Genomic DNA, 14,626 nt, shown 5'->3' with positions numbered 1-14,626 from the left:
GGCTGGGGTGGTTTCTCAATATACAATTGCTCTTTGATAAAAGTTCACTCTTACATACACATGAGTGTCACTGGATTAGTTTCTCTCATCATCCCAGCCTAACACACATGGTACAATGGAAGAAACATTGAACTGGGACAAAGAAGGCCTGGATTGTAGCTCTAACTATAAATCTGACCTACAAAACACAAAGTAGAAACAAAAGTTCTGTTTCATTGCATGCTTGCAAAATGGGTCTTCACCTGAGAAATCTTTCTCTTCTGTCTAAAAAGTGTTTCTCTGGCTTATAGAATGTATAGAACAAAGACAATAAAGTGGCTCTTTTTTTTCCCCCGAGTGATACCATGAGAAATTATAATTATCAACTTTAATTCCATTATTTCATAGTAGAATGCTATATGAAACCAAAATATACAAAAGACATAACACCAGCATTAACTATATAGCATATGTATCTTTATGAATAATTTATATTTTGTCTTATTTTGACTCAGAAAGCATTACATACCTCTAATAAAAAAACATTTATACAATGACTGAGGGTTAACCAAATATGTATGTTTCTCAAGAGCTTGCTTAAATCATGATATCTTAAAATAACAAATAACCCCCAAAAGAGGGAATTTTCCACGAGTGAAAATCTCAGAAACTCACCTGAGCAGTTGGACCCTATCCTACAGGATTGTTGTGAGTGGGCATCAAGTCATGGACAGAGGGCGTCGGTTATGCAATATCCCTGGTGGTATTGTCAGATAAGCATTGGATTGGTCATCATAAGGCTGTAGGTTCAAAACCATTAGCCTCTTTATGATAGAAAGCAGAGGCTATCTACTTTTGTAAAGATTTACTCCTTATAAAGTTATAAACCCTACCCAGGGTCCCTATAAGTCAAAATCAACCCGGAAGCATCGAGCAGGTTAGGTTCTACAAATCTGCAGAGGAGGTTATTAAATTAATAATGTATCATTGAGAGACCTTCAATCAATGGGGAATCATTCCTTTATTTCAGATTGATTTTCCAGCGACCAGATTGGAGTTTATGGAGCTGGATCCTGAAGAGAGCAGAAGTAATCTCAGAGAACTACAAAAAGAGTACTTGAAACATATTTCCAGACTTTCACAGAAGCAGTCTCCCTTGCTGTGAGTGAGCCGTCTTTTGAATGAAATTTGCCCACCGTACATGAGATCAGGCTTGAATGATTAAATGCATGAAGAGAGTAGCTCCTTTCTTTCAGAATTCCTTTCATTTTCTTAGGTGACACTTGTTAATTAATGTCTAGGAGCTAATTAAATAATTGTGTATGCTTTGAAAGATTAGTTTCCTGCAGTACTTAGGAACTTCACCCTTAGAAAAAGAACAAATAAAAAAGCTAGGAATCACGCACTTCAAAACAACAAAGCTGAGAATGGTTAGATCTAGGTCAGTGTGAAGTAGTGAAAAATGACTGCTCAAATGGAAGATAACGTAGAGACCAACTCTGTTATTACTTTACGAATGGGGTCAAGAGGGGTCACAATTTTCAATGAGAACACTTAGGTACAAAAAAGGATAGCCAAAAGTTAGGGTGTGGGGGGTGTCCTACAATATAGACACTCCACAGCCCCAGACTTTATTTGGGCCCGGTTTAAATACTCTTCCTGTCACGTGGCCTGCATCTCATGCCAAGGTTACCCAAAAGGACCATTCACAATTTGAAGGGTTACATAGAAGCAGTAAGACACCCGCCAAGTTCTTCACAGACAGGAGGGGAGGATGAGGCTGGGAGCGTGAAGTAAGTGAGAAGAGTGCAGACATCTGTCTTCTGCAGCTTTAGTCAGGGAACAAGAGGGATGGGTCCATTTCCCTCAGGTGGAGAGACGGGCCAGCTGTGCTTCATCAGCTCCCGAGACTGAGCCATCAGCATTCTCCCAGGGGCCATGGTCCATGGAAGGTGGTATCCTGTCCTGTTTGCCTAAGGAGTAAACAACTTTGCCCCCACACTCTACCATCTTTCAAGGAGTTAGAAAGTGTTTTCAGTAAATCAGATAAAGCAAAATTCACTTATCATGACAGGTTCAAAGAGATCAGAATTATATCCAGGGTTAATTCATAACTCAGGGTACTTCGCTTTCCTAGAACAGTAGTTTTCTGGATAAAGCCAAAATCCCTAGAAGAACTCTAGGTGAATTAGTGGGTCTAATACTGCTACTTTGCAAGACGTAAGGCACAGTTGACTGTGCGCATTAACATCACATCCAAGGAATGAAATTAAGAAAGAACTGGATTAATTGTGATATGTAGGTTGTCTATTAAACTCTAAACATATGAGCATTTTAAAAGAAAATCATCTTCTGCAAAATATGATGAAAAATTACTTCGTGTTCTTACATTATATTAGCTTTTTAATTAAGAAATAAGATTCAGTGCAGTTTATATACTACTTTAAATGTCTTTTCAAGCTTATAGCATCAGTCATATACAGCTACAAAGCACTTTCGAATGCGTTTTATCATTTGACCCTGCAAAGTTCTGTGTGAAAAATAATTCAGATATATTACCCCATTTGAAAAGATATTCAGGAAGGCTGAGGTTAGCCTAAGATCACACAGATAATAAATAATAAGAGTTATGACCAACCCAAATCACTGAGGAATTTTCTATCCAGTCATCGGAAGCAGGGAATTGGGGTCACTATTCTGTTTAGAAAATGTCTGTCCATCATTTTCTAAAATAAACTTTCTCAGGCTGGATAACTCTCAATTGAAGAGTCTCAGGCTTAGTCCTCGAGCTAGACCCAATTGCTCTCTAAGCGTTGGTGGTGCTGCTGGTAACTCCAAAGTGAGTGGTTCAAAGCCATTAGCTGCTCCATGGGAGAAATAGTGAGGTCATGTGCTTTTGTACAGATTTGCAGTCTCAGAAGCCCTCTGTTGGGTTATTAGAAGTCAAAATAAATTCTATAGTAGTGGGTTTAGTTTGGGGGTTTGAAAAATCCAGTAGATTTCCAAACTAAATTTACTTGAAACAGAATTCTTAATCACACACGCGGCCATTTCCCATTTTGTGCCAAATGCATTCCTCCTCTGGAAAACAATCCCTACGCTTGTTCATTTGACCAATTCAAAACCATCGAGCCTTCCATTTAACCTCGACTCCTTGGCCTCTCAATCGGCGTAATTGCCCAATTCTAGCTCTCCTTCGGACCGTGTTCGTCCAACTCCCAAATGATGTCTCCCAAATCCGGTTATTTTCACCCATCTTTGTCATCATCACCCTAATCGAGCCACCATGTGCTCTTGCCTAGAGTGCTGCCCTGACTCCTCTCCGCTGCATTCTTTAATGTGTGCTCCAAGGAGCCACTCAGAAAGTAACCAGATCACGTGGCTCCCTGTTCCAAACGTTTCCATGAGCTTTTCCTCTCCTTGGAATTCCAGGCCTCCCACTAGCGTCACGTGGACGGGGCACGGGGAGTGCGGACTGTACCCGGGGATGCTGTCAGAGGCTGACAACAAAATGACCAGAAAATGCCTAAGCTGTTTTCCAACCGAAAGTTATTATTCTTTAAAAGATTCCTACAGCTAGTTTTAAGAACAAAATTATTTTGTAAGCCTAGTGTCCTTCAAAACTCTGATGATTTACTTTTTAAATCTTCTGATGCACTCAGGTCAGTGCTGCCGTTATTACTCAATCCCAAAGATGCTTTGCCTCACAGTGCCAATGCTTTCAGAGTTACTGTTTGTCTTAGCCTGGGTTGACTAGAGAACCGAATTCAGAGACATTGATTCGTGTATACAAAGGAGCTTTATGTACAAGAGCAACTGAAGATTGAGAAAGCATCCCAGCCCAGTCCAGATCAAGCCTCTAAGTCTGATATTAGCCCATCTGTCCAATACCTATCTATAAAATCCACTTCAGACTCCTCAAACACAAGCAATGATGCTGATGCAGAAAGATCACATCACAGGCCAGTGGGTGGAAATTCTTGTGGATTAAGTGGCAGTGGAAGCATATCAGCGCTGGCAGGGGTCTCCACGTGGCTCCTTCAGCTCCTGGGCTCTAGCGTGGCTCCATGTGTATTCTCGACAGGGATGTCTCCCAAGGAGTGAGTGTGTGTCTAGCCTCCAGTGAGCTATGTTTTTCCTTAGGGCCTCCAAATGAGGTCATCAAACTGCGACCTGATTGACAGGCTAACCTCTACTCCTTCGCTGTTAAGTCTCAAAGTGACAACAGATTATGTAACTATCACACAGTTTCTGTCAAATTTTCTGGCCTTTTAGCTAAAATGTGGTAGATGGTATTTATAAATCTATATTTAGGACCAATTTGAGAAAGAAGTATTAATTTTTTTAAATAGAGAAAAATCAAGAGCAGTTTCTGCTCAGTTAATAATCAAGTTGTAATGCAATGGGGATTTTATAAAACAATTGTTTTGCTAGTATTTATATATTCTAAAATTAATTATATGTATCATATAATTCAATAGTTAAAATTGTTAATACATATTGCTATGAGCTAGTGTGGGAAGAGGTCCATGGGGTTGGAATATGATCACATGACTGACTGTCACAATAATGTCACAAGAAACACCATCCCTTCTGATGCCATCAATGCCTTGTATGATATATAGCAAAGTACATGGCACCATGGACAGACCGCCTATCACCCTGCGCTAATTTCATTTTGTGTTACTCTTCCTAAACCACTTTAAGAGAGTGGCATTATTTCCTGCTCCAAGGACGCTGTTTCTTTTCCTTTCTCAAGGCATTTTCACATAGTGTTCCCTCTAGCTGAAAGGCTCTTTCTTCAATTCTTCATCTGAGTACATGATCTGATGTTGAAGCCTCCACCTTAGTGTCATCTTCTGAAAGAGGTCTTTGTTGTGACTACTTAAGAAAGTCTTTCTCTAGTTATTCTCTAGCACTGCTTTTGTGTTATCATCTTTAATATAATACCTTAATGTATGGTTTATATATGTTTAGATCCCTGTCTATTTACTTGTAAGAACTTGAAGGAAAAGGAAACTCTCTTGTTTACTCTGGGTCTGACCAAAATAACACATAAAACATGTTATAATGAATAAATTCCCTAGTGCAATGTCTGAAATGAACAGTTACCCCAAAGGGGAAAGAAATGGAAAATTCTCACAGTTTCAGAGCATACATATCAATGATCCACTATCATATTACTATATGCCATCTTAAAACATCTGTTTACATATTCTGCTGGCCTGGAAGCAAAACATTGAAATGTTAATATAGTGAAAGAAAAAAAGAACAAAACAAAAAGTGATCATCACTGTAGCTGCCTTTAATATTAGAAGTTTGTTTTGTTAAATAAACCCTAGTGAGTTCCACTTGTTTTATGTTTCCGTTTCTATTTAAGTTAATAACGTCACAGACTATAACTGACACTTCTCTCCAGTGTATCCATTCCAGTGCAGTTATCAATGTTGAGCACAGTGCAGCTTTATTCTAGAATGTGAAAACAGATGGGAGCAGCCTTCCATGTGATCCAAATCTATGTTAGAGTTAGATTAACTTCTGTTTCCCAAGACTACATTTCATAATTGAGTGGGTTTTTCTATTTCTTCTTCCAAAAGGACTAAAAGTGACCAGTCATAAAGATGGCATTCCATGAAAACGGGTTTATTATATTTAAGCACACATTTTTGAACCATTATGCACACTATAAGAGTGTTTTCCAGTGCGAGGAAGCTCCTAAAAATAAGGATAGAAAAGCATTTTCTTATAGAGAAATAAACAGGTCTATGTATAACCATAAGGTGGAATCAGTACCATGATGATTATTCTACTGTGCACATTCCACAAAGTTTGCAGTTCAAAACCACCAGCTGTGCCTTAGGAGAACTATAGCATATATACATTAGGCACACAGAAGAGGAGAGACTTCGGTTAATATAAAAGAATAGCCATGATTGTGCAAATGTTATTAAAGAAAAATCAACCCACAGGTATTTAGCAACTAGCAACTTTAAGGCAACACAAATACACAAGCACAAATATCCCCAGGGTACATCATAGTCATATTGCTGAAAACTGTGAAGAAAAAAAATTCTTAAAAACACCAGAACATTGAAGAAATCTACTATAACATTGACTGCTAGTTTCTAAGCCAAAACACTGCCGGCTTAAACACAATAGACTAGAATTTTTGCATAATAGAATCAGAAAAATAAATCTTTCAACTTAGAATTCTATAACCAGTAAACTTTTATTTCAAATTTAAATCAAAATGAAAAATGTTGATTAAAGACACAGAGTTAGTTAATTATTCATACCTATACATTGGTAGCTGCTGAGTTGATTCCAACTCACGGTTACCCAGCTGTGCATGATGAACCCATGATTTGGGGTTATTATGGCTGACTTTTCAGAGACAGACAACCAGCTCTATCACGGAGGCACCTATGGGTAGATTCAAAACATGAGCCTTTCTAATGTACATGAAAACGTGAATAGGTGACACCCCAGTGGCTCCATGGAATCACTGTTCTGGTGGTAACTGGGAGTTCAGCAGTGTGAGCACACCGGCAGCTCCCGGGCAGAAACATAAGCCAGTCTACTTCTGTAAAGTATCACTGTCTTGGAAACTCCAGGGAGCAGTGCTACTAGATCCTATGGGGTAGCTATGAGTTGGAATTTACTCAACAACATTGATTAGTTTAATTCATTTTAAACAAAGCAATCTCAAAGAAAAACTTAAATGTTGGAGTATTTACAAGTTAAATTTCAAAACTTACAATAAAGTTAAAATGATTCTTTACACTTGAAAAAAGATGAACAATATTGGAAGATATCCAATCAATTCTAACTTAAATGGAAACAAAGTTTACTAATCAAGACACTTTAGCGTTAATTTAAGTACAGACACATACATCAATGAAATATAGGGGTAAGTAAAAAGTTTTGGTTCTTTGGTTACAGTTTATGCTTGCATAAGTTTATTCCAACCAAAATGTGTTCAGTAATGCATCTGAAATCAGTGGGTGGCTTGCAAACAAGTTCTTTCAGTAATGCATTTGCTTGGTCCCAGCAATGGCTCCAGGGAACTCTACTAGACCAGTTCTATTGAAGGCGCAGTGGTCAGCTCAGAAGGTTATTGTGAATGGCAGTGTTTTGAGATTCCAAAGGCATAATCTTGATAGAGTTTCTGGAAGTACATAAGAAAATCACGAGGGCTTATTAGGACGTTTTAAGATCATTGTAAACCGTATTGGTAAAGAAAAGTTCAGACACCTATGCTAAGAAATAATTTTCTAGAACAACAATGCACTTGCTCACTTATAAACAAATTATTTAACACTTTTATTGGCATACCGTTCACATACCATATGTGTTAGTCCAGGTAGACTAGAGAAACAAACCCAGGGAGACACATATGTCTTATAAGAAAAAGCTTTATATAAAAGAGTAATTGTATATTGAGAAAACATCCCAGCCCAATCCAGATCAAGTCCATAAATCTTATATGAGCCCATATATTTGACCCCAATTTATATAAATTTCTCTTCATACTCACACAACACATGCAATGACGCTGAATGCATTTCTACATTCACAGACCACTGGGTGGAAGTCTTGTGGATCCAGTGGCAGTGGAAGCATCTCACCACTGGCATGTGTCCCCATGGATTTCTAGTGTAGCTCCATGTGTCTTGTTAGCAGGAAGATGAAACACAAAGTTTGTAGAGAGAGTCTGTGTAGGTCGGGCTTGGAGTGAGCTATTTATCTCCATGGAGCCTCCAAATGAGGCCATTAAGCTGTGGCCTGATTGATAGGCTAGCCTCCACCCCTTCACAAGTTGACAGGAGATTATGTAACTACCACACTATACAATTCAGTGGTTTGTATATATTACAAAGAGTTGTGCAATCATTGTCACAATCAATTGTTCATTTTTTTATTCATTGTTATTAACTTGAAGTATAGTGTGTTAGTCCGGGTAGACTAGAAAAACAAATTTATAGACATTCACATGTGTATAAGAAAGAGCTTTATATATAATAGGAATTGAATATTGTGAAAACATACCAGCCCAGTCCAGATCAAGTTCATAAGTTCAATATTAGCCCATATATCTGATACCAATCTATAAGGTCCTCTTCAGACTCATGAAACACATGCAATGACATCAAATGCAGGAAGATCACAGGCCAGTGGGTTGGAAGTGTTCTGGATCCAGTGGTGTTGTAAGCCTCTCAGCACTGGCAGGGGGCTCTAAGTGGCATCTCGGGTTCCAGAGGTCTGCATCAGGGTAGGTACACATGCCTTCTCCTCAGGGATATCTCACAGAAAGTCAGTAGAGAGAGTCTATGTCTCTGCCTCCAAGGAGGAAATGCCAGAATTCCCAGAATCCTTGGGGGAAGGCAATGCCCACACAGAAGCCACATTGGCTGTGACCCAATTGACAGCATAGACTCCAACCCTTATCTCTTAATCCTCTTAAGTCCCAAATTGACACCAGATTAGGTAACTGCCACATATAGCAAGGGCTGTCTTATGAGGATTTTGTGGAGAAAATGTATACTTTCTACCCTACAACCTGAATCTTGCCCCTTCAAACTTCTTTTTGTTTGCAAATCTCAAAGAACATTTAGATGGACTGGAGGCCCTTGAGGGTGCCCAAAGTGCCATCTCAATGTCATGTAAATGAAAGGAAGCAGGCTTCCTCAAGGAGAATGTACAGAAATAGAGAGTGCCTTCAGAAGTGTACAGTCCTAGATGGCGGACATATCAAGAAACAATAGCTCCGCAGTTTTTCTATCTTGACTTAATTAACAGAAGAAAGAGCTTTTGAGACAGGATATAACTGTTCAACGTATCTTTTACCTAATTGCCCAAACAATAAATGAGAAAATATTCTTTTTAGCAAATTGAAAAACTTATGAAGATGGAGGGAAAATTGATGTCCATATCATGCCATACAAAAAAATTAATTAAGCAGCGTTCATCTCAAATGTGAAATGTAAGGCTAGAGTTTTCATAAGAAAACTTAGCAGAATTGAAGTTAGGATAAGCAGTAAAAATGACTTTAAAAAGCAAAGGCATATTAGTGATAAAAAGCATAAATTAGACTTAGTAAATATTTTAACTAGTTATCAAATGACCTTCTGAAGAAAATGAATAGGTAAATCACATTCTGAGGAGAAATATGAGCAAAATATCTATCTAAAAGTAAGGTTATATTCAGAATAAATAAAGGAACTCAAAAAATAAATAGAACAATTCAAATGATACAATAAACTGAGAAAATTACTCACACTGACACTTCTAAAAGGAAGGTATAGTCAAATAAGCACACTAAAAATTGTATAAATTATAACAGGAGTTAGTATATCAACTGCCCCCGCTGCCCCCCCCCACTACCACCTCTGAGCATTTTTGTAAACACACTATTCTGAATGGTCACAGATCCATGTTTCTAAAACCCAGCATTGTACTTATGAAAATATCTTGCAAAAGGAGAGCATGGTTGAGAAACAAATAGCAAAGAAAGGCACACAATATTTGCATAAAATCATGGTATGTAACATACAAAAGTTTGCACAGAGACACTTATAGATTTGCTAATTATATATAAAAACAATAACAACTCAAACCTTCATTAAATAGTAGGAAAAGTTAAGCCAATATGGCATATGGTATTTACCTAAATAATAGTGTGTTGGGCCATGTGGTTAAGAAAAACAAATCCAGTCATACTCTGTTATGTATAAGAAAGAGCTTTATATCAAGAAGTGGTTATATATCAAGAAGGCATCCCAGTTTCAACTCACGTCCATAAATCTGATGCTAGTCTGTCAGTCCCTCTTCAGACTCACGTAGCCATGTGCCAGGGACACATCACGGTGCGCTGGGAAGCATAAAGAGCGCAAGGCAGTGGGTGCAGAATCTGAAGACGTGGCAGAGCACCAACAGCTCTTGGAGTCAGCGGCAGAGGCCCCGGAGCAGGAAGTTGAAATGGCAGAGAGCGAGGTCATCTCCCGTGTTTCAAACTCTTCATACAAAAGGTTTATGACTTTTAGGCGATGTCTATGTCATATTATACTTGTCATACAAGTTGATTGACAGGTTTGAATCTACCCCTAACAGGCGTGTCTAGTTGACACAATCCCTTACTCCCACAGTGGGATCAAGTTGATTTGGTTCGCAGCAGCCCTGCTTAGAACATAACGAAGCAGAATGAAATAGGGCCTGCCCTATGTCATCCCCACAATTGCTGCTATGCCTGAGCCAGTCGACTCATCTGATTGAGCGTCTTCTTCCTTTTCCACAGACCCTCTGGGTTACAAAGCATGAAGCCCTTCTCGAGGAATTTGCCCTTCATACTGACCTGCCTGAGGCACATGACATGAAGTAGCACCATCCTGCTTTTAAGCAACTTTCTGGTTGCACTCATTCCAAGACAGATTTGCCCATTCTTCTTGCAGTCTAGCAGATACTCAATATTATTCCCAAGCTCCATAGTTCAAATACACGAACCCTTCTTGAGCCTCCCTTATCCATTGCCATATGCATCTAAAGAAATTTAAGATACCATGGCTTGGATCAGGTGCACCTTAGTCCTCAAAATAACACCCTTGCTTTTTGCACGTTAAAGAGGTCTTGTGCAGCAAATTTGTCTGAAAGAATATGTCAACCAATTCCTTGATTTCTGCTCTCATTGGTATGGTCTATGGATGCAAATAAAATGAGGATTTTGATCATTTCAATATTTTCTCTATTAAATAATGACAATAACTCAAATTTCCCATAAATAGGGGAAGATAGGAACAAATTACTGTATATTTATTTAAAGGAATACTACTCACTGATAGAAAGAAATGAACTGGTGGCACATTCAACAACATAGATAGCTTTACAAACATATTGAGTAAAAATCAGGCAAAAATGAGTATATGTTTTGTGATTTGATTTATACAAGGTTCTAAATTTGTTAATATTAAGATAGAGTGAAAGAAATCATACTTGTGTTTGCCTTTAGTGAGGATATAGGTAATGTAATAGGAAAAAGAAGACTTTTATATAAATAGTTTTATATCTTGATAGCTGTGGTGTGTTTTTCGCAAGTTCTGTGCATTCCTCAGAATTTACTGAAACAAATTTATACCCTCTTTCTGTAGAAATTATGCTGCATGAAACGATTTTGTATCTGTCAGGGACTTTGTTGCTGTACTCCTTTTGCTGCTCCGCTGTACCCCCTTAGTGTTCTCCCCAGTGTGGTGGGGTCAGATCAGGCACAATTCCCACACCATGTCCCCAGTGCTGCCCCCTTTAGCACTGTGTGTCAGTGAGGGACATGTTGTCCTTTCTTGTGGTGGGGCCAGCCCTGTGAGCTCCTCTGTGCCTTGGCTGCTCTGAGCCGGAATATTGTCCTCTTGGTTTGCTTGGCGGCCAGGGTGTGTTCCACCCTCTCTTCCCTCTTCCTTTGCTCCTGTTCAGACATGCTGCACTTCCTGAGCTGCAGCTTCAGTTCTGTGCTCTGAAATGCATTCCTCTGGGGTAGTGGATGAGTGGTATGCGCATAGTTGGCATTGGGGGATGGCCCCTCTCTCTTCTCTATTGGTTCCCTGGTTCATGCTGGTATATTGTACTCACTTCTTGGTGAACTGGGTTGAGCCTGGCCCCTTTCTCCCTCTGCTGTGGGGATATAAACACCATCCTCCCCTTGGGCGGGTTAGTGCCCTGTTCCCCCACCAGCACTGTTTCTTAAAATGCAAAAGGTGAACGTGGGGGCCAGGCCATGGTACCCCACAAATGATACTGGGACGCACTCATGAAGGTCAACAGACAGGCCAGGACCTGCTTGAGGGCTTTTCAGCTTTTGCTGTTGGTTTTTATTTTTCTCTTTATTTATTTTTTGTTTGTTGTAGTAGCTGTTGTTGATTTATTTATTGTCTGCTTTTTGTGTTATGTTTCTCTGCTTTGTTTTTGTGTGTATTATTGTCCATGCATGTCTATCTAGACAAGATAAGTGGGATGAACAATCCAGAGGAGAGAACAATGGGACCGACAGTTCTGGGGGACATGGGAAAGGGAGAGATGGAAGAAAAGGAGGGGGATGCTAACAAACCCAGGGACAAGGGAAGAATAAGTGTTCTAAAACTGATGGTGAGGAGAGTATAGGGCGTTGGGGGAGTCTCAATCAATGGCAATGTAGCTGAGAGGAATTACCAAAACCCAAATGAAGGCTAAACATGACAATGGGAAGGAAGGAAGAAAAAAGGAAACAGAGGAAACAACTGGGAGGCATAGGACAGTTGAGAGGTCTACATACAAGCATGTATATATGAAATATACTTATATACAATGACGGGAATAGAGCTATGTATATATATTTATTTATAGAGTATTGTGCTACCAGATGGACATTGGGCCTCCACTCAAGTACTTCCTCAATGCAAGAACAATTTGTTCTACTAACATGGCACTCTGTGATGCTCAGCTTCCCAACACAATCACTGAAGACCAAGCAGGTACATAAGCAAATGTGGTGAAGAAAGCTGATGGTGCCCGGCTATCAAAAGACCCAGCATCTGGGGTCTTAAGGTCTCGAATATAAACAAGCAGTCATCTAGCTGAGAAGCAACCAAGCCCACCAGCCTGTGATGGAAGAAGCACATCTGCCTGTGATCATGAGGTGTCAATGGGATCAGGTATCAGGCATCAAAGACCCAAAACAAAACAAACAAAAGGCATTTGAATGGAAATGAGGGGGAGAGCAGAGTGGAGACCCAAAGCCCATCAGTAGTCAATTGGACACCCCCTGTCAGAAGGGCCACAAGGAAGAGAAGAGCCAGTCAGGTGCACTATAGCACCGATGAAACACACAACATTCCTCTAGTTCTTTATGCTTCCTCCCCCCTCCCCACCCCACCCACTACCATGACTCCAAAACTACCTTACCAGTCTAACTAGACCAGAGTGTGTGCACTGGTGCAGATGAGAGCTCAAAACACAGGGACTCCAGGACAGACAAGCTCTCATGACCATTAAGGGGAGCAGCAATACTAGAAGAGTAAGGGTGGGGAGGTGTAAAGGGGAACCAATCACCATGAACGACATATGGCCCCCATCCCAGGGGGACGGACAGCAGAAAAGTGGGTTAAATGAGACAGCAATTGATGTAAAATATGAGGGTGAAAAAAGAGAAGAATTTATGAATTATCAAGGGGGAATGGGGGAGGGAGGTGGAAAATGATGAGCTGATGCCTCGGGCTCAAGTAGAAAGAAAATGTTTTGATAAAGATGATGACAACATAGGTAAAGATGTGTTTTACAAAATGGATATATATGTATGGATTATGATAAGACCTATAAGAGCCCCCAATAAGATCAAAATGAAAAAAAAAGATTTTGTAAAATTCTTCAAATTGGAGAAAATGATATTTAACTGGAAATTATGTATTTGTAAGGTTTTGTGGTGAAGGATGGGAGAGCAGTGACAAAGCACATGAAAAGATCCTAAATATACCTTTAGAATAATTTATAATCCAATACTTTCATTTTATAGCTGAAGATAGCTTCCGAACACATTGTTGACATACATTAACTTTTAAATATTTTGCTATTTCTCATTACATTTCTTGGGTGTTTTAGCTGGCAGCATGTCAATTTGCAGGCATCTGCTCAAAGGCTGTCACTGTCATGTAAGAAATGCTGTCCTCCCATTGAACTGCACGTCTGCAACGCTGCTGCCAGAGCATAAGCGAAATAGGGCAAATTGTCAGCCAGTGAATGCCCCTGTCCCAAGTTATTTATCTTAGGTTGAAGACCGCTCTCCAGGGGCAGAGACTGGAACAGTTAAGGAAGTCCTAGTCGCTGGGATTTTAACCCCAACCTTCCGGTAAACTCTGAGAGTTTAAAACCAGAAGCCAGAGATGATTTTATTTCTTTGTTTTGGAAATGTAGAGCAAAGAGTTCTCTGAACTTTGAAGAGATGAACGGATATCATCTTTAAGTCATGTCATTGTCTTGCAGGCCCACTGGGTCTGCGCTAATTTACAAAGAAAGAGGAGAAACGGTTTGTTGCCACTGCTCTGAAGAGAAGAGATTTCAGGATTCAGATAACTTGGCCTGCCCTAGAGAAGACAGATTTTGCAACTAAAATGACAGATTGTTTAAAGTTACATGGAAAAGAGGCATAAAAAGCAAATGATGGCCAGAGGATGGACACTGGTACAGATAGGAACTGGAAACACAGGGAATCCAGGGCAGATGATCCCTTCAGGACCAGTGCTGAGAATGGCGATACAAGGAGGGTCGAGGGAGGGTGGGGTAGAAACAGGGAACCAATTACAAGGATCTATATGTGACCTCCTCCCTGGGGGATGGACAACAGAAAAGTGGGTGAAGGGAGATGTCGGACAGGGCAAGATACGACAGAATAATAATTTGTAAATTATCAAGGATTCATGAGGGAGGGGGAGCGGGGAGAGAGGGTAAAAAATGAGGAGCTGATGCCAGGGGCTTACGTGGAGAGCAAATGTTTTGAGAATGATGAGGGCAATGAATGTACAGATGTGCTTGACACAATTGATGTATGTATGGATTGTGATAAGAGTAGTATGAGCCCCTAATAAAATGATTTTAAAAAGAAAAACAAATGTTAATGATCTGAACTAAAGGA

At 39.8% G+C, this 14,626-nt stretch overlaps 1 protein-coding gene across 1 annotated transcript in view; it reads left to right on the top strand.

The window, feature by feature from the left end:
* Positions 1–14,626, top strand: part of PIK3C2G (phosphatidylinositol-4-phosphate 3-kinase catalytic subunit type 2 gamma) — a 419,757-nt gene that overhangs the window by 120,128 nt on the left and 285,003 nt on the right. The window contains exon 14 of the mRNA XM_075553327.1: positions 1,010–1,140. Within this exon, the coding sequence (XP_075409442.1) occupies positions 1,010–1,140 (131 nt within the window). The remainder of the gene's footprint in view (positions 1–1,009; positions 1,141–14,626) is intronic.

This window comes from Tenrec ecaudatus, chromosome 6 (assembly GCF_050624435.1).
Source record: "Tenrec ecaudatus isolate mTenEca1 chromosome 6, mTenEca1.hap1, whole genome shotgun sequence".
Taxonomy (NCBI): domain Eukaryota; kingdom Metazoa; phylum Chordata; class Mammalia; order Afrosoricida; family Tenrecidae; genus Tenrec; species Tenrec ecaudatus.
Note: the sequence above shows the minus strand (reverse complement) of the source record. Positions and strands in the feature narration are given on the sequence as shown.